General features: G+C 38.0%; 1 protein-coding gene across 2 annotated transcripts in view; it reads right to left on the bottom strand.

Annotated features, from left to right (window-relative positions):
* Positions 1–3216: 3216 nt before the first annotated feature.
* The window catches only part of WDR47 (WD repeat domain 47), a 90771-nt gene continuing 67748 nt past the window's right edge, over positions 3217–26239 (bottom strand). For both annotated transcript variants that reach the window (XM_036768499.1, XM_036768498.1), the window contains exons 13-15: positions 23393–23524; positions 5271–5489; positions 3217–4606 (exon numbers count right to left, since the gene is read on the bottom strand). In XM_036768499.1, the coding sequence (XP_036624394.1) occupies positions 4464–4606; positions 5271–5489; positions 23393–23524 (494 nt within the window). In that variant the 3' untranslated portion in view covers positions 3217–4463. The remainder of the gene's footprint in view (positions 4607–5270; positions 5490–23392; positions 23525–26239) is intronic.

Raw genomic sequence — 26239 nt, 5'->3', positions numbered from 1 at the left:
CCAGGCCCCGGCTCCGATCAGCTGAGCCCGCGTAGCCGCGTGAGGCTGACGGTTGGAAGGGGGCGGAGCCCTTCTCCCACGCGCCTTCAAAGCCTAGGGCTTAGGGAGCGCCGAGCCATCCACCCAGGAGACATCGACCCACGGCGCGTCGCACATCGAATCGATGTGTTCGGCTTTCCCCTCCTGCTTCAGGCTCTGACGCTATCAGTAGGGAAGCGCGCTCAGTATCATGGAATCTTTTTTTTTAATCAAAAAATTTTTTTTTTTTTTTTACAATTAATAAGCATTTCTTCTCTTCTTCCCACATCACCCTCACGAGGAAAAAACCCCAAACAACAAATATAAAGCACCTACTGTGTGCCAATATAATAAATATGCATAATCAAAACGAATTCCCATAGTGGTTATGTCCAAAATTGTCATTCTGCATATTGAGTCTCTTGATTAGGCGGTCTTCATTATCAGTTCTCTAAAGTCATGGCTAGTCAGTATGTTGATCAGTTTCTAAAGCTTTCCAAGTTGTTTTTAATAATGTATTTATTGTATAAATTGTTCTCCTGGTTCTGCTTACCTCATTCGGCCGGTATCAACCCAATAAACACTGATTGAGCGCCGCCTGTGTGCCAGGCACAGTGCTAAACTCTGGGGATACGATTGATTAAAAAAAAAAAGGCAGCCTATACCCTCAAGGAGCTTTCTATTTAACGGGGGGAGACAACGCACAAAAGGAAGGTGTTAAGAGGGGTGGGAATGGGGTGCCAGGGGGTATCTTGTTTTGTAGAGCAGCAGATGCATAGGGAAATGAGTCAACACTCTAGTTTCTGCACTTTATGTATAAAGGAAGGCATTGGAGAAAGCTGAGGGAGGTGGTGTCAGAATCAGAATGTTGAGCTGGTCCAAACCACCCTAGTAGAGTGTAAGTCCTAGCAGGGGTGGGGAATCTGTGGCCTCAGGGCCACATGTGGCTGTCTAGGTCCTCAAGTGTGGCCCTTTGAATTCAAACTTCACAGAACAAATCTCTTTAATAAAAGGATTTGTTCTTTAAAACTTGGACTCAGTCAAAAGGCTGCACTAGAGGGCTACATGTGGCCTTAAGGCTGCAGGTTCCCCACCCCTGTGAGATTAAGTGACTTGGTTATTGGACAAACAAGCTCAACTTTTTGGGTGTCATGGCTCCCAATGGCAGTCCTGAGAAACCTATGGACCCCTTCTCAGAATAATGCTTTTAAGTGCATAAAATAAAATACATAGGATTAGAAAAGAAACCAGTTATATAGAAATACATGTACCAAAATATTTTTTAATGAAATAAATGCAGAGACCCTAGATTAAAAACCCTTATAGTTAGCAGATTTTGCTATTTCCACTCCGCCTATCATTCCTATCTCCCCTTTCCTCTCCTCCAATCTTGAATTCTACCCCTGGGATGCCTAGTTCTAATAAATGAGCTTTAGCTTTCTCTTGGGCAACTAGGGGGTTAATGTGCCGGGCCTGGAGTCAAGAAGATTCAACTCCTGAGTAGTAGCTGTGTGACCCTGGACAAGTCACTTAACCCTGTTTGCTTCAATTTCCTCATCTGTAAAATGAGCTGGAGAAGGAAATGGCAAACCACTCCAGCATCTTTGCCAAGAAAGCCCCTAAATGGGGTAACAGAGTTGGACACATCTAAACCACAAAAGTTTTCTCTTGTCCAAAACCAGGCTTCTCAACTATTTCCTGGACGTCTCAACCCTATGGTGCTTCCTCCCTGCCCCACTTCCCTTTTGTGTATTGTCCTCCTCTATTAAATACAAGCTTATCGAGGGCAGAGGATGTCTTCCTTTTGTATCCTCAGCATCTCTAGCACGGTGCCTGGCATGTAATAGGTGCTTAATAAATGTTTTCTCTTATTTGAGCCTTACAATAGCCCCATGAGATACATTTTTTATAGGAATTATCCCATTTTGCAAGTGAGGAAACTGAGATTGTGATGACTTTCCTGGGGTCCCACTGCTAATAGGTCTTAGAAGCAGGTTGTAAACTTAGGTCTTTGTGACTCCTAATCCAATGTTCCATCCATTACACACCCTGCCCCTGAAGCAGACTTGTTGAAAGAAGCTGTCTCTTCTTAGTTAAGATCTGTGAAGTGACTTCCTGAGATCATATAGAGAGTTAATAAATGCCAGATCTAAGACCAATTTTCTGAGTCTTGATTCTAAATCTACTCTTTGTACCCACTCACCAGATTTTCTCCCTCTCCTCCATCTCTGAGCTTCCATTCTTCTTTCTAGTTATTTCAAGGATCTGTGATTTCATTCTCATGTCTATTCTACAAGAAAGTGGATGGCAACTCTTTTAACTTATTAAAGAATCTCCATGACTTCCTGAGACCAAAAAAAAAAATCATTATTCTGAAGTCAGACTGGTGATGAGTATTTTTTTTCAATTTAGCTAAGTTACAAAACACTCCATCTCTCAAATCTGTGCATTTCCACTGGCTGTCTCCCCTATCCGCCCACAGCTCATGTCTGGAATGCTCTCCTATCTCATCATCTCCCGGCTTCCTTGGCTTCCTTCAAGTCTCAGCTAAAATCCCATCTTCTACGAGAAGTCTTTCTTGATCCTCCTCCATTGGTGCCCTTCTCACCAAGATAATATCTAATTTGTCCTGTATATATCCTGTTTGTACCTAGCTGTTTGCATGATGTTTCCCCCCTTAGAAAGTGAACTCCTTGGAGGAGGAACTGTTTTTACCTTTCCCTGTATCCCCAGCACTTAGCACAGGGGCTGGAAGATAACAGGTACTTCATAAATGCTTGCTGACACCTTCTGGAAAGGAATGTGGACTTGAGGACGTGTGCCACATGTGTCATGGACCAAGCATTAACTGCTGTCTTTCACATCCTCTAAAACCTAAACACACAAACTACTTTATAGATTTTTTCTCTAATATTGCATTTGTACAGTTGTTTTTTGAATTTAAAAGCAGGACTTCACATTTATTCCCTATTTGGCTCAATATTGAGATTCTTTAGGATCCCAATTCCATCATCCAATGCACTTCCCAATTTCATGTCATCCACAAAGACAAAACAGAAGAATTAGAAACTTTGTCTAATTACCAAACAGAACTCTCCGTTAGATAATATTGCTTTCCAGTCAATTTAAGAAATAAAAGTTTAAGAAACAAAAATACTACAAAACTGAAAAATATAATAATTGTGAGTTAGGCTTCTGTAAGGTGTCAAGAGGTCTTTATTAAGATTTTAGCACAGTTACACTTCTAATACCCTTTTCCACTTTAATACAATAGTTAAAAATGTTTGCTACAGTGCACAGACAATTTAGCAATTATCAGAACCAAAGCTCAACTGCGTCTTAAATAAATAATAACCTATCATAATTTAAAGTAAAATAACTATACAATATGAAAATATAATAATACATAACATTAAGATCTACAATTCTGTAGAAACAAAATTGTAATTCTGCATTACATAAACCTTGCAAGGAAAAAGAAATCCAAATAAGCTTTTGGACCAAAGTCAGTATTTTCCGTTTTTTTAAATTATCATGCAGACATAGCATTTCAAGCCATGCTATAGTCTATAGTTAAGTTTTTAATGGTTTTATTTAAGAGGAGAAAAATGCTCGCCAGTAGATTGTATGTACCATCAACTGCTGCATCAGATAAATGCTGATAAGCTGCTTCTTCTACAGTACATTTTAGAGTGGAGGTATACTGTTGCATTAAAAAAAAAAAGGAAATTAAATGTCTGAAGCAAATACATTTTACCTTTTAGTCTGAAACAGATTAGAAAATAAAATAATCATCATCTCCCCAGTTTAAAAGAAAAGGCCTATACCTCATAATGAATCAAACCAAGAAGCAGTTGTATATTCATTTTTAGTCCCATAATGACACTTACATATTAAAAACAACCATGAAACTTTTGAGAGGCATACAAAAAACTTACCCCTAAATATGTGATGCATACAATGGAACTGTGAGAACAGCAAAAGTCATTTTTGTTTATTTTTACTCTATCTGGAACTAATTTAATTACATATATCAATTTTATTAAAGTATAGCTCAATTTAAATTTATATAGAAAACTGTCATTTAGGCAAAGTACAAGGAATGCATTTAATACTAAATTGTAAACACATTATCAACCTTAACTTTGAGTGCACAGTGACAACTTACGGGCTTTTCCAACATACTTTGGCAACAAGACTACAATAGGTCACAGCAGCATGAATTCACATGGAAGACTGAAAGCACTGCAAAATAATACTAAACACCCAAACCTCCTAAGCAATGAGATAAACTGTGATAAGTGCCTCCTCTTGCTAAATCCCTCTCCCCATCAGATGCTGCTTGTTTGAACTTCCTTAAAAAAAAAAAACACCACCACCAAAAAACCAATTCAGTCATCTTAAATCTCTGTGCTTTATCTGCATAGGTTGCCTACAGGCATATTCTAACCACTGTAAGTCCAGAGCGTTACAGTTCTGTCAGCCGAAGATGACAAAAAGGAAAGATCCCGTGTGTGCCACCGGCACTGAATCACTTTGTCCTTGTGCTCCCCTACCACCATAATTGGAAGCTGCTTGGTGAGGTCCCCTAAAAAAAAAAAAAAGATTGACAACTATTAAAATGAGCTGAGTAAATTTTACATGCTTCCGAATGAGATTTCCTTATTTACTGGTGCAGAGTCCATAGAAATGCAATGTTAACTTGCATTTTATTTTAGTTCACTATAAAAATATACATTATTATAATTAGATAACATTAACAGTTAAACTGCTGAACAGTTCAACATGATTGGATAATGTATGCATAGATGAAATTGGGTTAAAGAAACTGTTCATTATAGACCTATCATAGAAAATTAATTTATTCAACATCATTTATTAAGTGCTTATCATGTGTAAAGCACTGTGATAAGACAGAAATAAATAAGAATGCAAAGGATGAATTAATATATTCTTTTCTGAATCTTCTAGCATTCCTCAGCTCATAATGAAATGATACAATGCAGTGAAGGTCAATTTAGCTATTTAACAAAACAAATAATTCTGTACTAAAAATTAGAGCAACCATTCCAATTATTAAAGGTTAGAATACTGTTTACTAGGCTATATATTAAAACACCTCTGGGAATACGTTAATTTTATAAAAGTCAAATTTTAAAATATTTAGAATTAACAAGGAGAAAATGGTGGCAAAGAGAATCTAAAAATGGAAAGGGGAACATAATCTAGTCAGAAGTATCAAGATAAATTACCTTGCAAGTCTGTCACTTTTATTTTCATATCATAAGATCCTGTAAGTAAATAGTGAGCCCCAGGAGAGAATCTAACAGAGCGAACATCACTGGAATGAGGATGATAACTCTGTACCATTCGTCCTCCTCTGATGTCATACAACATACAGCTAGAATCTTCCTGGCCAGTAGCTAAGAGACGGCCACTAGGATCAACAGCTACTGATGCCACCGCACTGCCTAGACAAACAAAGTTTTTTAAAATTAGAGATTTATTTCATTTTTAAGACCAATCCAAATTCATTGTAAAAATAATAAAAACTCACTTTTAAAGAGTACTTTAAGATTTACAAATCTCATTCCTCATAACAATCCAGTGAAGTAAGAAATAATAATTATCACAGCTAGGTGGCACAGTGGGTGGATAAGGTGCCAGGCCTGGAGTCAGGAAGACTCATCTTCTTTAGTTCAAATCTTGCTCAGACATTTACCAGCTGTGTGAGCCTGAGCAAGTCATTTAACCCTGTTTTGTTTGCCTCAATTACCTCATCTGTAAAATGACCTAGAGAAGGATATGGCAAACCACTCCAGTATCTTTTCTAAAAAAACCCCAAGTGGGGTCACAAAGAGTTGGACATGACTGAAATGACTGAATTATCACAACTTGCATTTATATAGCACTTAAAAGTTTACAAAGTAGGATTATAGGAGCATAGATTTCTGAACTGCTAAAGATCCTAGACACCATTGAGTCCAATCCCTTATTTTACAGATGAGGAAATTAAGGCAGAGAGAGGTTAAGTAACCTGCCCAGGGTTATGTAGCTACTAAGTAACTAAAAATTTAAATCCAGGTCTTCCAGATTCAAGTGCAGTGCCCTCCCCACTCTGTGAACTTTAAGTGCACAAGTATGAAATGTGCTATTACAGATATTATTTAATTCAATTCTTATAACAGCAAAACAAGATGAGCACCAGGGTATTATTATCCCCATGTGGAGATGAGAACACTGAGCCTCAAAGATGGTCTCAAAGTGACCTGCTAGCACAACTACTACATCAGCACAGGAGGGATGAAATGCTCTCAAGCATGAAATTCTGAAGTTACAACGAGGCAGAAAAGGGAAAATTGTCTAAGAACACTAAAGTAGATTCACAGGAAACACTGATGAAGTTAGATTTTGGAAAAGACTTTTGGTTAAAATGGTAACATGAAAGATCATGCTTATACTTCAGCAAATACTTTCAAAAGGCACCAGAAGAGAAACAGCAGTAAAATCTTCCAACCAGTCCAGACCTGCCCAATATGACAGATAGCTAGAAGCCAGTAGGCACTTAGAGAAGGGCAATGCCAGGAAAGGCAGAAGCTAGAGTGAACTCTGGTAAAAATGGCCTGAAGCCTGCAGATTATCTGATCAGGGATGCTCCCTGGGGTTGAAAGTCAGCACAACCTCTAATAATCGAGGTCTGAAGTGAGCAAGAAGGAAGATCAAGCTCCAGTAACTGGGATCTGAAGCCAGCAGAATCTTAGGCCCTAGCCTGTTGGAGCAGGAATAGGGGACAAAACCATCCCCCAGTATGACAATACAAAGTGAAAAGTGGCTGCCTCATAACACTTTGAACCACAGCCTGAGACAGGGCAAGTTCAATGGGTAACCATGTAGGGACAGAAGCCTGGGACCAGCATAACCTCCAACATCCAACTGGAAGTGTATTAGGGCCCCAGCTAGAAATAAAACCAATCCCCCCACAATGGGGATTATGCAAGTAAAAAGAGACCCCAAAAGGTCAAAGGCTAGAACCCAAACAGGGCCAGTAGGAGACTACAGTAGAAGCTAGGGATTTTGGCACGAGGTAGGGTCTAGTATCAGCCAATCCACCAAGAACTGCAGACTACAGATGTACCGGAACCAAGCAGGGCCTATGCAATACATCCAAGATTACAGGAGCAGGCAGAACCTGGATCAAGTCCCAATCCAGAAACTGAGACTGGAGATATGAGGAAATAGAAGAACACACTGAACAAAATTAAGAAATGCTACAGGTTAAGAGAAGTCCAGGAGGTCAATGCAGAGATAACACCTCTATAAGTATTAAGTAAAGCCTCAAGGAAAACAATGGCTTGGCCACAAGGACTCCAAGAGTAACTAGAAGAAATGAAGAAATAAAAGATAAAATTAGAGCTCTTGAGGAAAAATTGGAATGAGAAGAAACAGTTTGAAACAGAAAGTGGAAAACCTTACCCAGGGAGTAACTTCACTGAAAAACAGAATGAAGCAAACAGAACTCCATAATTTCATGAGATGATAAGAAATATTATAAAATGGTCAAAAAACTTGAAAATTAGAAGTATATATAAGAAAGATATCTACTCTCTATGGAAACATATAGCACTAAGTCCTCAACTGTGTTATAAAGTGTTTTAAAATGGTATTCTGACTGTCCTAGGCTGAAGCCCTTGGTCTCACTTGAATCCAAGACTTAATGTTCCTTGAATAAAAATAATCAATTTCAAGGAGGTATTCTTTGAAACCATGAGATATAGTTTTGCTTATAGTAACCAAACCAAAAGTGGAAATACCTTTTAATCAAATTAACAAGGATATTTTATTGTTCACTTTTGACCAGAATGAAAGGGAGAACAACTAAAGATTGAGTGATCTCTATCAGAAAGATATTTTCTCCCAAAGCACACTGACATTAAATTGTGAGTCTTTTGTTTTAACTGCCATGGAATTTCATTTTTTGTTTCATAAATAATTATAAGATATAGGCTGTTAACTGCTTAAGAAGGAGAGGGTTTTCTGATTGGTAAAGGGAACTTTAAACCCACTCCATGCAAAAATGCTTGCACATGAATTGTCAAGGACAGATTTTGATTGAAACACAGAGTACTTTTTTCTTCTATATACCATAAACAATTGACATGGGAAACCAGTGAAAGAGAAGTAATTTAATCACTGGACTCATGACCTAATCATGACTCATGACCTAATTAAAAAAAAATTGGACTACATATTTAAAGAAAACTGCCTAGATCTATTATAAACAGAGGGCAAAATGAAAAACAGAATTAATTTATCTTCTGAAAGAAACCCCAAACTGAAAAGACCGAGGAAAGTCATAGCCAAAACCCAGAGTTCTCTGGTGGGTGGGGAGAGGGGGAGTGGGGAACATATGTACTAGAAAATAGTCAAAAATAAAGAGAGTTCAAGTACCAAGGAACCACAATCAAAATCACACAAGACTAGGCTGCAAGTGAAATAAAAGATGATCTTGCAATATAGGTATTCTAAGAACTCACAGCTAAGAGTAATATCCTGCACAACTGGATGTAATCCTAGAGGAAGAAAAAAATTGATTTTTAATAGAATAGTGGACTTTTAAGTATCCTTGATGAAAATGCTAGAGCTGGGTAGAATCTCTAAAACACATACACAAGAGAGACCAAAAAAAAACCCTGAAGAGGTAAATGCATTTGAACAACTGGCAGGGGCTAAGTAACAAGGAAGTGGTTGCATTGTATTGGGGAAAAAGGGACAAATATCCCTTCAGAATTCCACTACCTTCAAGGATCACTAAGGAAGATGGGAACTCAAAGGTCTTGTGTTTTATTCTATTTTATTGGTTTTAAAAGAGGAAAAAAAGAAATACACTAGAAAAGAAAGGGGGAACTTATTCTTTCTGATAACTGAAATGCTTGATAAGACGATACAAACCTTGGGAGGGGAGTAGGCAACTCATCAACGTCATGTTTACCTGAACTGAACAAAGATGGGTTGAACACAAAGTCTGATATAGAGATACATTAAATTCAACAAAGGAAAGAGGCACAATGTGAGGAGATTAGGGTTTAAGAGAAAGGGCAGAGTCATGGAGGAAACAGTCTTAAGCAAAACAAACTAACTTCAGAGGGGTGATTAAAAGGAGAAAAAGAAGTTGTTAGGATTCAGTGAATGGGAGTGTGGGTTTGGTGAAGAGAAAGGGCAAAGGAGTAGAAATAAGCTACTTCCATTATAGATTATTAGTGTTGATCACATTCTTTTCAACTTTCTCTTTTTAACTGAGGTGGCTAGGTGCTGAAGTATACAAACGAGTGCTGGGCCTAGAGTCAGCAAGTCAGCCTCAGACACTTACTATGTGACCCTGGGCAAGTCACTTCACTTCTGTTTGCCTCAATTTCCTCAACTATGGAATAATAACAGCCCCTACTTCACAGGGTTGTTGTGAGGATTAAATGAGATATTTGTGAAGTGCTTAACATAAGGTATCGCATGTACTAGGTGCTATATAAATGCTTATTCTCTCCTTTCCCCTCTTCCCACCTTCTTCTTCTTTGTAAGAAAAAGGGAAGAAAAAGTTTAAGAGAAAATAATGGAAGAAAAAAACAAATCAACAATTCTAACCATGAATATGAATGGGAGAATTTATCCATAAAACAGAGGTTAGTGAAATGGATTAGAAAGTAGAATCCAGCAATTTGTTATTTAGAACAAATATATTTGAATAAGATTCACGCATGAGTTAAAATGAGGAAATGGAACAGAATTTATTATGTCTCAGGTGAATTCAAAAAAGCAAGGGTGATAATCATGGCCTTAGGCAAAAAAAGAGGAAGAGTTAAGCAGGGAACCTACACTATGCTTAAAAGCACCATATGTAAAGAAATAAAATCAATACTATACATACATGTATATATGCACTGAATAGCACAACATCCAAGTACTTAAAGAAAAAGCTAATTCAATACAAAGAGAAACAGAGAGCCAAACTGTAATAGTTGGGGACCTCAATGTGCCTCTTTCAGATCTAGACAAATCAAGCTAAAATTAAAAAAGAAGTTCAGGACCTGAACAGAATTTTAGAAAAATTAGATATCTCTGGTGATTACCGAATGGGAATTAACCATGTACACAGGCATAAAGAAAGCATTAAAATGCAGGCAAATAAATAAATAAATGTTAGTTACATCTTTTACTGGGCACAAAGCAATAAAAATTATAGTCAATAAAGGGCCACTGAAGAAAAGATTCAAACGAAGATTTAAAGACTTAAATAATTTAATCCTAAAGAACTGGTGAGTCAAAGAACAAATCACAGAAACAAAAGATAATTTTATCAAAACAAAAATGCGAAAAATGTGACAATAAACCAAAACTTTCGCAATACAACCAAAGCAGTCCTTAGGGAAAATTTATCTCTAGATACTCTCATCAACCAAAAAAAATAATCAATAAATTATTAAGCATAACACTAAAAATAACAATAAAAGCAACTTCTTTTCCTTCAAGATGATATGATGAAGGAGTTTAAGGAATACTTCTCCACACTCCAGATTATTAAGGACAATTACATGTTGCTTGCCTAAACCTTCCTGGGAGCAAAGCTTTAATGGGAGAGGGGATGGAAAAAAGGCTCTGAAGAGGCAGAAGGAAAACCTGATCTTTGTCAGGTGGTTGGAATGTAGAAGACTATTACATTGAATCAGAAAAAAAAACTATAATTCTTAATTAAAAAAAAACAATTTGAAGTTCTTCTAGAAGAGAACAGTTTGTCAGTTGTCTTCTAAGGAATGATAAAGCACAACTACTAAAGCTGTGTAGTAGTGGTACCAAGGCAACCATTTGAGGAACTGATAACAACAAGAAAGTTTATCTTTCCAAAACATGTCTAAGACATAACAGAGAATCTCCTAACACTTACAAAAAAGGGTGACAACTACCCAACTTCTAGTGATTCATTTTGATAAAAATGATACTACCAGAAAGAGTTTTAGACATATTGTCATTAAGAGATCATTAGTTACTTTGGAGAGAGCAGTTGAGTGATCTCTTAATTGCCAAATACAATGGCCTTTTCTTAATCCTCATTTTTTTTGACCCCTCTATCTTTTGACACTAATGACCATCCTTTCCTTCTGGATACTCTCTCCTCATTGGGCTTTGTGATGCTGCTCTCTCTTGGTTCTCCTCCTGTCTTAACTTGTCCTTCTCAATATCATCATGCATACCCCGCCCTCTGTGAGTGTACCACAAGGCTTATCCTAGACCACTCTTCTCTCTCTACACTCTCACTTGGTGACCTCATCAGTATCCAAAGATTTAATTATCATCTCTATTCAAATTGTTCCAAGATCTATATACCCATTCTCAGTCTCTCTCCTGAACTCCAATCTCACATCTCTACCTAGTGGACATTTCAGACTCAATGGTCCACAGATAACTCAAAGTTAACATGTTTAAAACAGAACATTACTATTTGAGCCCTACTGTGACCTATAATTCTATTTGCCAACAGTACCAGCATTCTTCTAGTCACCCAGGTTTACAACTTTGCTATGTTAACTTTGACTCCTCACTCTCCCTCACCCCACATATCTGATCATCTGACAATCCTATCATTTCTACTTCTATAACATCTCTTAAATCCATCCCTTCTTACACAGCCACTAACCTAGTCAAGCCATCATCATCTCTCACCTGAACAACAGGTGAGAATGCAACAGCCTTCTAATTGGTTTCCCTGCCTCAAGTTTCTCTTCTCCAATCCATCTTCCACATAGCTACCATTGTAATTTTAACAAAGTACAGATCCAATCAGGTCACTTGCCATTTAAACTTTGATAGCTCCCTATTGCCTCTAGGATCAAACCTAAACCTTTCTCTAACCTACCTGTCTAGTTTTATTTTATCTCCCCTTCCCATACTTTATGATCCAGCCAAACTAGCCTTCTTATGTTTTTCACAAATGATAAGACATCTTCTGTCTCCTTATCTTTGTACTGGTCAGCTCCCATACATGGAACATGCCCCATCCTCACCTCTACCTCTTAAAGAGTCCCTTGTTTTCTCAAAACTGAGCTCAAGTACCACCTTCTATATGAAGACTTTCCTGATTCTGTGGTTCCTAGTGCCCTCTACCCCGCCACAAAGATAAATTTGTATGTATTTTTTGTGTATATACATATGTACATCTAATATATGCTTGTTTTATATATGTAAATACATAATATATGCAAATATTATCTCCAATAGAGTGTAACTTCTAGAGGGCAGGGTCTACTTCATTTCTGACTTTGTATTGCCATTTACTAGAAGATGGTAGGTACATAATAAATGCTTGTTGATCATGTGATGCCACTTTGCAAAGGGTTGAGAAGTAAAGGCAACTAGTATGGGCAAATTTTTCTAGGAATTTGGCTAAGAAATGAAGGAAAGATATAGGATAATAGCTTAAGGGAATGGTAGTAGGGGCTAGTGAGGATTTTTTCAGGACAGGATGGGTAGATATGTTCATAAGCATGTTAGAATGTGAGAAGATGATTGTGAAGGTAATATTCTGGAGAAGGAAGGAAGGGATGGAACATGTAGAGAAGTTGGCCTCGACAAGGAGAAGAACATCTTCAACACAAACTGGAGTAGAGGAGGAAAGAATGTTGGAGGATATCAAGGGTCTGTGAGATGTAAAGAAGGGAAGAGGAAGGGTTCGTGGCAAATGGCTTCAATTTTTTTGGTAAAGTAGGAGGTGGGGTCCACCGCTAAAACAACTGGGGACAGAGATGGTGCTGGAAGCTTGAGGAGAGATGGTTTGAAACAGTTTCTGTGGAGAGCAGAATAAAGAATCAATTAGGGTGAAGCAGAAGTATTGCCCTGTTGTGGAGAGAGACCCAGTAGAAACTACATGACATATATTTGTAGTATACCTAGTTAGCATGGTTGTGTGACTTCCATCAGTTCTGTTCAGCTACGTGAGTCAGAGAAAAGAAAGCAGATGAAGGTAATCACATGTTGGGATTTCACAAATTATAGATAGCAATAAGACAAGTGAGCAAGGAATTTGAGAGATGAGAATAGAATAGAGTTAAAATGGTTAACTACAGGGTGGATATTGGGAAGAGAAAGAAGTGAAGCCAGAACAGATGGTCTGGTAGAGTACCAACTAGTAGATGGATTGAAAGATATGGTGAGGATGAAAAATGGGTTTAAGTGGTTTCAGAGAGAAAGAAAATAAAGGAAGTAAAATTAACAAGTACAGACAGTTATTTCAAGGAGTTTGAGTAAGAAATGGAAGACAAATATAGGATGATAGTGTCTAGTAAGGGTTCTTTTCAAGATAAGAGTTGGATATGTTTATTGTTTCATCAAGAATAAGAGAGAAAGAGAGAGTGAATATAATTATGAAAAAGATGGAACAATATGTTTGGATAAAGGAGTTTCACAATTCATCATGGAAGTGAAACACTTCTGAGTGATAGAAAAATCAAGGATGTAACCACTCCTGAGTGTAAATGAGATGGAATGGAAAAATAAGTTATAGTGTTGAGAAGACAAAGGAATTCAAGATTAGAGTGTTTAAGGGAACATCACATACAATGAACTATCTTTGCACAGGGGTGGGAAGTCAGTTGGGGAGGAAAATTACATACACTTGAAAAAGGAGGAAGAATGATCTTGGGACTGGTAGTTAGCAGCCACCAGAAACAGGAGTGGGTGACAGAGTGACTCTGAAGGAGAATTTGGTGAGTGATGGTGGTAAAGAGACAGTCTGGAAGTGGCAGTGAAGAACAAGAAGTATTTCAACTTCTCTAAGACCTATTATTAGGGGGTATGAGAGAAGGTTCAACCAGAACTGAATCTTCAAGCAAAGGTTGGGACTGTTGAGTATGCTGTAGGTCATTTGTTCAGATATGAATCCAAGTAGATGGCATCTTCCAACTTTGAGATCCTCTGATTCTATAAAGTGTTAAAGCCACAATTCAAATCCAGACCTCCTGACTCCAAGTCCAATATGCTATTCCACTATGCAACACTAACTCAAATTAATTAGTCAAGGTTCTCCATGTGCTTCATAGTAAATCAAATCATCGGAAAGTGAGCTTACCAAGATCACTCAATAACACTAAGAAATTCTTGCTCATAAATTAACAAATATTTATTTTGATACCTATGTACAAAGCAATGTACTAGGTGCTACAGAAAAGTTCAAAAAATTATCAGACATGGGGCCAGAGACGATTCTGGAAAGATGGCAGAGTAGGTCAGAAAATTCCAAGCTCTCCAGACCTCCTCCACAAACAAGACAAAATAGCACTTCAAGGGTGAATGTAAAGTGGCAAAAATAAACAAGAGTTGAGGCGGAAGAGTGTTCTTCCTGGGACAATTGGAGAAAATCTGAAGAAAGATCCCAGGAGAGAGGTTTGGCTCAAGTGAAGTGTAAACACCTCCAAGCTAGGTCCACTGAAACAACAAGCGGTGAGCCCTTGTGGCAGCCTCAACTTCAGCCACAGGAATTTTCACCTCCCAGACAGTATTGGGAATAGAGCATCTGAGGAAAGGAGGACTGAGGGAGCCTCTGCTTACAAAGGACTCCAAGTCCAGCCGTGCTGATGAGTGTAATGACATGTGACCAGCTTACATCACAGGAAGCCTAAGTCACATGTGGTGGGAGGAGCTTGCTGAGAGGAAAAGGAAAGTGTGTCACAGGAAATGGAAAGAAAGAGCAGTTAGACCTGAGGGAGAGAACAGATGTGTGGTAGCTGTCAGTGAGTTTGTTTGTGGGAAGGCCCCAGCAGGGGCGGGGATAATTTTGGGATGGTGAGGCTCCATGCTGTGATGTTGTGTACTGAATTTTTTGCTGCTGTGATGCATTGGGCGTACTGGTTTCAGGATCTGGTCCTCTGCTGTCTTAATAAATGGTTTATTTCTTCTAAGTCTCTTCTATTTAGTGATATAGAACCACATAGTCATTTTGACAATTATCATCTATATTATGATTATTGCCTCACTAACACAACGAGATGTTGTCCCAGGCAGGAAGGAACCAACTCATGCCCAGTGAGTGAGTGCAGAAGCAGTGAGGCAGGACACTGCTGGCTGTGGGCAATTACAGAAGGATCTGAGTTCTTGGTCTTGGTTCCAGGCCAGAGGGGAAAACTGAAGGTCATAGACACTGGAGGGTTCTCAGGGAGCAAGAGCATTTCCAGCATAGTGTGCTTGGGGGCTCTAGCTGGGCTTGGAGGGGGAAAACAGCACAGTGGTTGGATCAAGGACAACGCTCAATAAATAACAGTAAGTAAAGACATGAGGTCACCTGCCAGGAATTCATAGAAGAATTATAAAAAAAAAACCGCAAAAACCAAATAAGAGAGGTTGAGGAAAATTTGGAGAACAGATCAAGAAGAGAAAATAAAAGAATAACTTGACTACCTGAAAGCTATGACCAAAAAAATTTATCTTGATACAATTATACAAGAAATAAAGAAAATTGTTCTGAAGTGTTAGAACAAGAGGGCAAAAGTAGAAATAGAAAAAAATTAATTAGAAGGAACTCTATAAGGGCAAATTTTTTACTTTTTATACGTGGAAATGTAAATTGTACATCTAAGACTGTCATTACTTATACAAATGAGAAGCAAGAGGAAGAACTGATACAGAGGAATTAGATGGGGGAGGAGGGTGAGTAGTTCTGGAACCCTACTCTCATTGGGAATAGGTTAAAAAGGGAACAATACAAATATATCTAGATATAAAAGTCTTCTAAATTCAGAAAGAAGGTAAGGGGATAGGGAGGGGGGGAGAGGTTAAGGGAGGAACAGAGAACAGGATAAGGGGGGATATTAGAAGGGTTTGTAGATTAACAGAAATAGGATATAAAGAGAGAATAACATACATATTTAGAACAACATATGTATTTACATAAAAGTCTTCTAAATTTAGAAAGAAATAAGAGGTGAAGGGAGAGGACAAAGGAGGGATTCTTGGAGAGGAGGTAGGATAAGGAATAGGAGGACAAGGTAGCAAGTAGAAGTAAAGTAGAGAAGTAAGGAGGGATAGGAATAGGGTGAGAAGGATAATGAGGAAAATAGGAAGGAGGAAAATATATAACAAGTAATTGTAGTTTAGAATGTGAATGAAATGAATTTACCCACAAAACAGAAACTGATAGTGGATTAAAAATTTGAACTCAGCAATATGTTGCTTTTAGGAAATGCAATAAAAAAATAAGAGACACACCCAAACATAAAAGGTTAGAAGCAAAACTTATCTTGTAAAAAAGCATGGATAGTCATCATAATCTCAGATAAAGTTAAAGCTAAAATCAGATTTAATCAAAAGAGAAAAATAGGGAAACTACACTATGTATCAGCAATATTAATCAACAGTTTTAGACCACATAAAATAATTAGTAAAAAAAATATGAAAGTATACCTGCCAAAAAAGGCCCAGTAACTATACAAATATAATCACAAAACACCTTTTATATAGAGTTCGATCTAAATAACTGAAGTAATATTTATCGTGCATGGGTAGGTAAACCTAATGTAATAAAAAAAAAGAAAATTTTACCTAATCTATTTATGTAATACCATCCCAATTAATTAAAAATTATCTTCTTGAGTCAGAAGAAATAACAGGGTTCATTTGGAAGCGCAGAGGGTCAGGAACTTCAAGGAAACCAGGAGGAAAAGATGTGAAGCAACTAGATTCAGTTGTATCAGACCTTAAACCATATTATAAGGTGAGAGCAATGCTGAAGCGTAAAATGGATAATTTTGATTATTTTAAAATAAACTTTTCCTACATAAATCCTATGTAGCCAAGAATACAGGGAATGAAGAAAAATTGGGGGAAAAAAACTCTCATTAAAAAACTCCCAGAGAAAATGCGTTTGGGTCAGAATATTGCTGTGGTATAGGAAATGATGAGCTGGTGGATTTAGAAAAATATGGAAAGACTTGAACTTATAAAGGAAGATGCTATTCACCTACAGAGAAACAGATGAGAAGTGGTAATAAGCATGATACAGTTTTATGTATATGCATTTGTATATGTGTATATATATGTATACGGCTATGTATGTAAGTATACGTATGTATGTGTATATGGATATATGTGTGTATATATGGATATAGGTGTTTATGTGTATATATGTAAAAATATATTTGTGCTTAATTGTAGTGAAGGGGGAAAAATAAGTAAAAAGTGCACAGCAGAGGACAAAAGAAAACATACAAAAAAGTAAAGATGGACAGCCATGAAAATAATGTGTAGTATTTATTATATAGGTTTTCTGGAAATGGAAATTCATTGCTTTATATTGAATCCTCTCATGTTCTGCTGTGTATGTAATAATGTTTTTTTTTCTTTCCTTATTTTGTATTTAAGTTTAAAGTAAAATAAAAAAATAAAAAAAATTATCAGATATAGTCTTTGCCCTCAAAACTCAAAACCTGGGAGAAACAAAATAAGAAAAAGTTAAATGATAAAGGATTTTAAAACATTTATTAAGCACAAACTTTATGAAAAAAACTGTACTAGTCTGGTGGCATACAAATTTTTTTTAAGACATCAAGTGGGGGGGGGGGGCGGGCGGAGCCAAGATGGCTGCTGGAAAGCAGGGACTTGAGTGAGCTGTCCCCCAGGTCCCTCCAAACACCTATAAAAATGTCTCTGAACAAATTCTAGAGCTGCAGAACCAACAAAATAACAGAGGGAAGCAGGGCTCCAGCCCAGGAAGGCCTGGATGGTCGCAGGGAAGGGTCCATCACACAGAGCTGGGAGTGGAGCAGGGCAGAGCCCAGTGTGTGCCATGCCAGCACCAACCAGACCAGGAGCCAGGTGGAACAGGCCACAGGGCCCTGAATCCATGAACTATGACAGTTACCAGACTTCTCAACCCACAAATGCCAAAGACAACAGAGAAGGTTAGTGGGTAGAACTGCTACAACGGAGTGCAAGTAGCGCGCGGTTGGCCCCAGCCCTGGGGGCACGGAAGTGGTGCAACTCTAGGGTTGCTTCCAGCTGCAGTTGCTTCTGGCCCCAGGCCCACCAGGTGGGAGCAATTAAGTGGTAGATCAGAGCCGGGGTGCAGAGCCTGCTTGGATCTGAGTCACAGTCTGGGTTGGCAGTTCTTGGGGGAGGAGGAGTGCTGGTGTGGCAGAGCTTGCTGTGTAGAAGTAGCTCTGAAAACAGTAGCACAAAGCCCCTAAAGCTTGGGACAAAGTACTCTATACCCTAGAAGCAGTCATACCTTTACAAAAAGCTCAAGGGTCAAGTAGTTGGCTGGGAACAGGAACAGGCAGCAAAAACAGACCCAGATTCAGAATCAGACTTTGGAATCTTTTTTTTGGTGACAAAGACCACCAAAACATACAGCCAGAAGAAGTAAACAAAGTCAAAGAGCCCACATCAAATGCCTCCAAGAAAAACATGAATTGGTCTCAGGCCATGGAAGAGCTCAAAAAGGATTTGGAAAAGCAAGTAAGAGAAATGGAGGAAAAATTGGGAAGGGAAATGAGAGTGATGCAAGAAAATTATGAAAAACAAGTCAATGACTTGCTAAAGGAGACCCAAAAAAATACTGAAGAAAATAACACCTTAAAAAATAGACTAACCCAAATGGCAAAAGAGCTCCAAAAAGCCAATGAGGAGAAGAATGCCTTGAAAGGCAGAATTAGCCAAATGGAAAAGGAGGTCCAAAAGACCACTGAAGAAAATACTACCTTAAAAATTAGACTGGAGCAAGTGGAAGCTAGTGACTTGATGAGAAATCGAGATTATAAAACAGAACCAAAGGAATGAAAAAATGGAAGACAGTGTGAAATTTCTCATTGGAAAAACCACTGACCTGGAAAATAGATCCAGGAGAGATAATTTAAAAATTATTGGACACCTGAAAGCCATGATCAGAAAAAGAGCCTAGATATCATCTTGCAAGAAATCATCAAGAAGAACTGCCCTGATATTCTAGAGCCAGAGGGTAAAAGAGAAATTGAAAGAATCCGCTGATCGCCTCCTGAAAAAGATCCCAAAAAGAAAACTCCTAGGAATATTGTCACCAAATTCCAGAGCTCCCAGATCAAGGAGAAAATAGTACAAGCAGCCAGAAAGAAACAATTTGAATATTGTGGAAACACAATCAGGATAACACAAGATGTAGCAGCTTCTACATTAAGGGCTTGGAAAATGATATTCCAGAGGTCAATGGAGCTAGGATCAAAACCAAGAATCACCTACTGAGCAAAACTGAGTATAATACTCCAAGGCAAAATATGGATTTTCAATAAAATAGAGGACTTTCAAGCTTCCTCAGTGAAAAGAGCAGGGCTGAATAGAAAATTTGACTTTCAAACACAAGAATCAAGAGAAGCATGAAAAGGTAAACAAGAAAGAGAAATCATAAGGGACTTGCTAAAGTTGAACTGTTTTGTTTACATTCCTACATGGAAAGATGATGTGTGTTATTCATGAGACTTCAGTATAAAGGTAGTTGAAGGGAATATATATATATATATGTGTGTGCATATATACATATATATATGTGTGTGTGTGTGTGTGTGTGTGTGTGTGTGTGTATACACACATGTATATATATATAGACAGAGGGCACAGGGTGAGTTGAACATGAAGGGATGATATCTAAAAAAATAAAATCAAATTAAGGGATAAGAGAGGAATATATTGAGAGAGGAAGAAAGGGGGAGATAGAATGCAGTAAATTATCTCACTTAATAGTGGCAAGAAAAAGCAGTTTGTTGGAAGGGACGAGGGGGCAGGTGAGGGGGAATGAGTGAAACTTGCTCTCATCGGATTTGACTTGAGGAGGGAATACCATACACACTCAATTGGGTACCTTACCCCACCTGAAAGTAGGGGGAAGAGGATAAAAAAGAGGGACAACAGAAGGGAGGGCAGACAGGAGGAAGAAGTAATCAAAAGCAAACACTTTTTAAAAGGGACAGGGTCAAGGGAGAAAATTGAATAAAAGGGGACAGGATAGGAGGGAGGGAAACATAGTTAGTCTTTCACAACATGACTATTTATGGGAGTGTTTTGCATAATGATACATGTGTGGCTTGTGTTGAATTGCTTGCCTTCTCAGGGAGAGTGGGGAGAGAGAGGGAGGAGGGGAGAGAATTTGGAACACAAAGTTTTAAAAGCAGACGCCCCCCCAAAAAAGGTTGTTTTTGCATGCAACAGGAAAATAAGATATACAGGCAATGGGGCATAGAAATCTATCTTGTCCTACAAGAAAGTAAGGAGAAAAGGGATGGGGGGCAGGAGAAAAGGGGAGTGACAGAAGGGAGGGCTGACTGGGGAACAGGGCAATCAGAATATATGCCATCTTGGAGTGGAGGGAGGGTAGAAATGGGGAGAAAATTTGTAACTCAAAATCTTGTAGAAATCAGTGCTGAAAACTAAAAAATATCAAATAAAAAAAATCTAAAAAAATAAAAAACAAAAAAAACCCCATCAAGTTGGAAAGTATGCTGCCTATTGGGGGAATAAGGCATTTATATAATTTAGCGTAGAGGAGAGATCAAACAGAATTACTTCTAGTTAGAGAGAATTCTCCTAGCTAGAAGGATAAGAAGATTCATGAAAGAGGCAATATTTGAGATAGATCAATACAGATGTTATAAAGCAGCACATTATTAATTTTCCAAATAAACAGTATGGATAATGTGCTATGATTTCAGAAGAAAGGACAATGAGTATGTCCTTCAGTGACTGAGAAGGCTTCACATAGGAGAAAGGACATGATTTGGATTTTGCAGGATAGGTAGCATTTAAAGAGATGCAGTGAATTCTAGGGAAGGCGAATTACCATATTTCCCCATGTATAACACACACCCTTTTCCAAAAAATTTGGGGTCTAAAAATTGGGTGTGTCTTATACAATGGTGTAGATTTTTTTACTTGCATTTCCCACTTTTTCAAGCTTGTCTTTGCACTCATTGTTTCACATTTGTTACCGGTACATTAGGTTACATTTTGCCACATTCTGCCCAGAAAGGGCTCAGCAAAGATTTTCGTACAGTGCTGAATTCAAGTTAAAAGTGATCCAGTTTGCAAAAGCGAATGGAAATCGTGCTGCTGAATGTAAGTTTGGTCCTCCTCCAAATGAGAAAACAATCCAAGACTGGCTACGGAAGAAGAAACCCTACTGAAAACGCCACAGCAGAAGAAGGCCATGATAGGCAAGTCAGCAAAATGGCCTGATTTAGAGAGGAACTGAAGATAAGGATTGAAGAGCAAAGGGCAATTGGAATTCCTGTGTCCACAAAGATGGTTCAGCATGAGGTAAGAAGAACTGCTGATGAAAAAGAAGTTAATGATTTCAAAGGAGGGCACAATTGGTGCTTCAGGTTCATTAAACGGAATAGACTGACATGCATATACTCACCAGCCCTGCCCAAAAGGTGCCTGAAAGCTATGAGCAGATGAATAAAACTTGAGTTCAATAACTTTATGCAATACATTTTTTTTTCAAATTTTGGGCCCCAAAATCAAGCTGTGTCTTATACATGGGAGCGTCTTATACATGGGGAAATATGGTATATGGGCAAACAAGTGTAGATGTAGGAAAGCAGAAGAAATTTTGGAGGTGACTGAAAACACTAGTTTAAATGATAGGTTTATTTATTCTTTTAATTCATTTTTTTCAATTACCAAGCATTTATTTAGCTGACATGTTTATGGTGGGAGTAGAAAATAATTCTGTTAAGGTAAACAGAGGCTTGATGATACAAATCTTTGAATGTCAGGCTAAAGAGCCTAGATTTTATTTGCAGAAAAAAGTAACCACTGAATATTTCTAAGAGTGATATGATAAAAGCTATGTTTTTTAGAAAATTAGTTGTATAATTGCACATATTGTGAAATGGAGAAAGTAAAGGTAAAAGTCAGTAGTAAAAGTTTGTAACAGAAAATCCAGGTAAAGGGTGAAAATTTTCCTGAACCAGAGTTTTAGCAATAAAAATAGGAAGGAACTGGTCACGCTTAAGACATTTTGAAAAGACAGCAATACTTAGTAACTGATCAGAGGGGAAAGCTATCAAAGATGACTGAAAGATTTAAAACCTAGTTGACTATTACCAGTAACAGAAACAGGAAAGCCAGGAAGAGTTGTTTTAGACACCTTAAGTATTGGATGACTTTGGGGCATCCACATGGAAAAGTTCAATATGATTAGAAATGTAAGAATGAAATCTGGGACAAAAGTTAAGATGGAAGACACAGATTTAAAGGTTGTCTCTACAGAGGTAATAATCAGGAATTGTGGACATAGATAAAATAGCCAAGAAAGCATATATAGGGAAAAACAGAAGTTCAAGGACAGAACCTTGGGAAATGTCTATATTTGCAGGAAGGAAGAGGTACCAATGAAGAAAGTAGAAGAGTGATCAGGGATGACAGAAAAAATAGGATAGCATACCAACACTGAAACTAAGGATTCAAGAGTGTCAAGGAGGGTACAGGTTAACAGTGCTAATACAAATAAACAAAGAAAATTGCTAAAACATATGAGAATTTAGACTGAGAAAAGTCCACTGCATTTGGTGATTAGTAGTTCACTGATGACAATCAAGAGTTCTGTTTTCAATGATGGAAAGGGAGACAAGTCAGATTGCTAAAATTTAAGGGGGTGGGGTAGTTAAAAAAGGTCCAGGCAACAGGTAGAAGTTTGCCAATGAAAGGAAAGTGATAAACAGCATGTCAACTATAGAGGACAATGTTAATATAAAAGTTAGTAAGATGAGCAGTTGTCACAGTGTTGGACTTAAAGTCTCCAAGATCTGAATTCAAATCCCACTTCTGACATTTGCTAGGTTTCTGAGCCAACTCAGTTTACTCATCTGTAAGATGGAAATACTTGTAGTATGTACTTCATTGGATTGTGGTGAGTTTCAAATAAGAAAAGGAGATCCTTATTAGACCTTAACACACTATATCAATAACTATTATCATTATTACTGCCAATTATGTGAATAAAGAGGTCATCAGAAAAACATTTACCTAAGAATCAAAGGTCTGGGGTTTTAGGGCTGGCTTTGTGACAAACTTCCTGTGGCACCTTGTGCAAGTCCCTTAACTTCTCTAGGCTCAATGATAACAACTGCCCCACTTACTTCAGATAGTTATGATGAAGAAAAGTGTCATGGGGGGATCACTGAGAGCTGGAAGGAACCCTCAAGAAATGTGAAACCACTTAGGAAAAATTTAAAGCTCTATAGGAACATGAAGTATTATCATTCCTATCATTAAAAATGGGAATATAAAAAATGGGAATAAAAAATTCAGTGTCAATTTTAAAATTCTGATGTTATATACAATTATTCACTTAGGTTTAAGAAAAACCTACCAGTTCCATGGAATGTTGTGCCAACAACCCGAACGCAGCTAGGTACTCGCAGGTCCCAGAATCTAACGGTCTTATCTTGGGAACCAGATGCAATCATCCATCCACTCCAAGTATAAAGTGCTAAAATATGACCTGTATGTAAAAAAGATCATATAGCAGGTTACTGTAGAATATAACTCCCTCCTACACAGATAAAAGTCAGTACTCAGTAACTGGGAATGGCCATTTAATGGGCTATTCTGATTAACAGTGATTTACCATGTGTCTCAAATGTAGATAAACAATTTCCAAAGAATGCAATAATAAATACAACTCTACGCAGAAATCCTACATTCTGTTGTCCTGTTCAAGTGTGGAAGTGATGCTGTGTAACTGAAGCTGATGCCACCAGAAAGCTGAAAGGGTTTTAAATATCAGCCTGGTGATGAACAGCATATCTATTACTAGAGATTAAGCCTAGGTAGTTCACAGAGGCCCATCACCTGATGAGTTATCCCATGATAAATTTTTTAAATCAAAATCATGAAAGCCATATACTAATATGTTGACAGGTTATGATCTAAATCAGCAAAGTGAGTAATTACATTGATGACACTCTAGATCTTTGAAGTAATGTATATAAACATGTTAATGGGAGCTATCGTAACAGAAGGATAGTGCTGAGTGAACTAAGAGTCAGAAAGTCATCAGGTTGAATCCTGCCTCTGACACTTAGTTGTGTGATCTTGGAAAACCACTTAATCTTTCTGTGCCTCAGTTTCTTCCTTTGTAAAATGGGGATAACACTTGTATTCAACCTCATAGGAATGGCGTGACACTCAAATAAGATTATGTAAAGTGATTTGTAAACTTTACAACACTATGCATTGATGATTAGTAGTTGTAGTAGTAAGAGTATTATTAACGAGTTAGTCAGCAAGCCCTACTGTCTTACTGCCAGACATTGTGCTAATGCTGGGATACAAAGAAAGAGAAAACTAGTCCCTGATCTCAAGCAGCTCACATTCTAGTAGAGGAGACATGTAAATAATGAGGTATAGACAAGATCTACATGGAGTAGATGGAATGGATGAGAGGACAAGCATTAGCAGCTGGCGGGAACTGGGAAGACCTCCTGAAGAAGGTAACATTTGAGCTAAGGCCTGAAGGAAGCCAGAGAAGATAAAAGGTGAAGATGAGGAGGGAGAACATTCCAGGGATGAAGACCAGTTAGCACAAAAGCACAGACTGAAGACAGAATGCCCTTTGTAAGGAAGGGCAAGTAGGCCAGTGTGGCTGAATTATAGAGTACATGGAAGGAAGTCAAGTGTAAGAAGCCTGGAAAGGTAAGAAGAGGTCAAGTTTTGAAGAGCTTTAAAAGACAGAGAGCTTTATGCTTGAACATAAAGGTAATAAGGAGCCACTAGATTTTACTGAGTAGGAAATGACATGGTCAGACGTGGACTTTAAGAAAATAACTTTGGTAAACTGTATAGAGGACAGATTGGAAAGGGGAGGGACTTTTTGTTGTTATTTAGTTGTTTTTCAGATTCAGTTCTTTGTGACCCCATTTAGGGTTTTCTTGGCAAAGAGTGGTTTGCCGTTGCCTTCTCCAGCTCATTTTAACAGATGAGGAAACTAGGCAAAAAGGGCTGAGTGATTCACCCAGGATCACACAGCTAATAAGTATCTCAGACTAGATTTGACTCGGGTCTTCCTGACTCCAGGTGGGGTACTCTATCCATGCACCACCTAGCTGCCCCTAACAGACACCAGAAACTGGAGTCCTTATGCTCTATTCCTTGCCTTGCTTCAGCTTTGTTGTGTCCTAGTCTTGGCAGAGATACTGGCATGGTTTGCCATTTCTTTCTTCAGCTCATTTTGCACATGAGGAAACTGAGGTAAACAAAACAGGATTAAGTGACTTGCCCAGGGTCCCACAGATAGAAGTGTTTGAGGCCAGATTTGAACTCAGAAAGACGAGTCTTCCTAACTCCAGGTCCATCACTCTATCCACTGTGGACCACCTCGCTGCCCCTCCTTAAGGAAGGACTTAAGGAAGACCAATTAGAAGACTATTGCAATAATCCAGGTGATAAGGCCTTGAAATAGGGTAGCTGTTGTATGAATATAGGAAAGGATACATATATATGCAAGAGATGTGAAGGTAGAAATAAGATGTAGCCACAGAATGGATACATGGAATGAGAGTTAGTTGAGAATGACAAGTGAGGGTGTAAGCCTGGGTAACTTGGAGGATGGCAGTGCCCTCAAGACTACAAGGGCAAGACTAAGAGGGGAAGATTTCAGGGGGAAGACAATGAGTTTTGTTTGGACATGATGAATTTCAGATGCCTACCAGACACCTAGTTAGAGATGTACAAAAGGCAATTGGTAATGAAAGACTTGAACTCAGGAGAAAGACTAGGGCTGGATATACAGACCTGGAAACCATCTGCACAAAGATGATAATTCAATAATCTTTCTTTAGTCAAACTGTATTCTAGGATCTCACAATGCTTCATAATAATTATTCATTATAAGCACCAAATACTGATAGCAAAACACACAAGCCAAATTAATCGAAGTCTGGGGTAGAAAAAAATTAATATAGCATCATTCAAAACTCACAATTTAAAATAGTAAAGTATATCAAAATGGAGAAGTCTCTTCAGATGAAATGTAATCATCACAATTCCACAATAAAACAGACATCAAAGTGATTTCCCTTATTAAACTTACCCCTTAAGGATTTGATCTATGACTCTATGATGCCATCATGGGAGGTGGGGGGAGGGTTAATCGCACAAAATTATTCTAGTAGCATTATTCATCATAGCAAAAAAAAAAATCTATCTGTTGTTTTTG

This window comes from Trichosurus vulpecula, chromosome 7, assembly GCF_011100635.1.
Source record: "Trichosurus vulpecula isolate mTriVul1 chromosome 7, mTriVul1.pri, whole genome shotgun sequence".
NCBI lineage: Eukaryota > Metazoa > Chordata > Mammalia > Diprotodontia > Phalangeridae > Trichosurus > Trichosurus vulpecula.
Note: the sequence above shows the minus strand (reverse complement) of the source record. Positions and strands in the feature narration are given on the sequence as shown.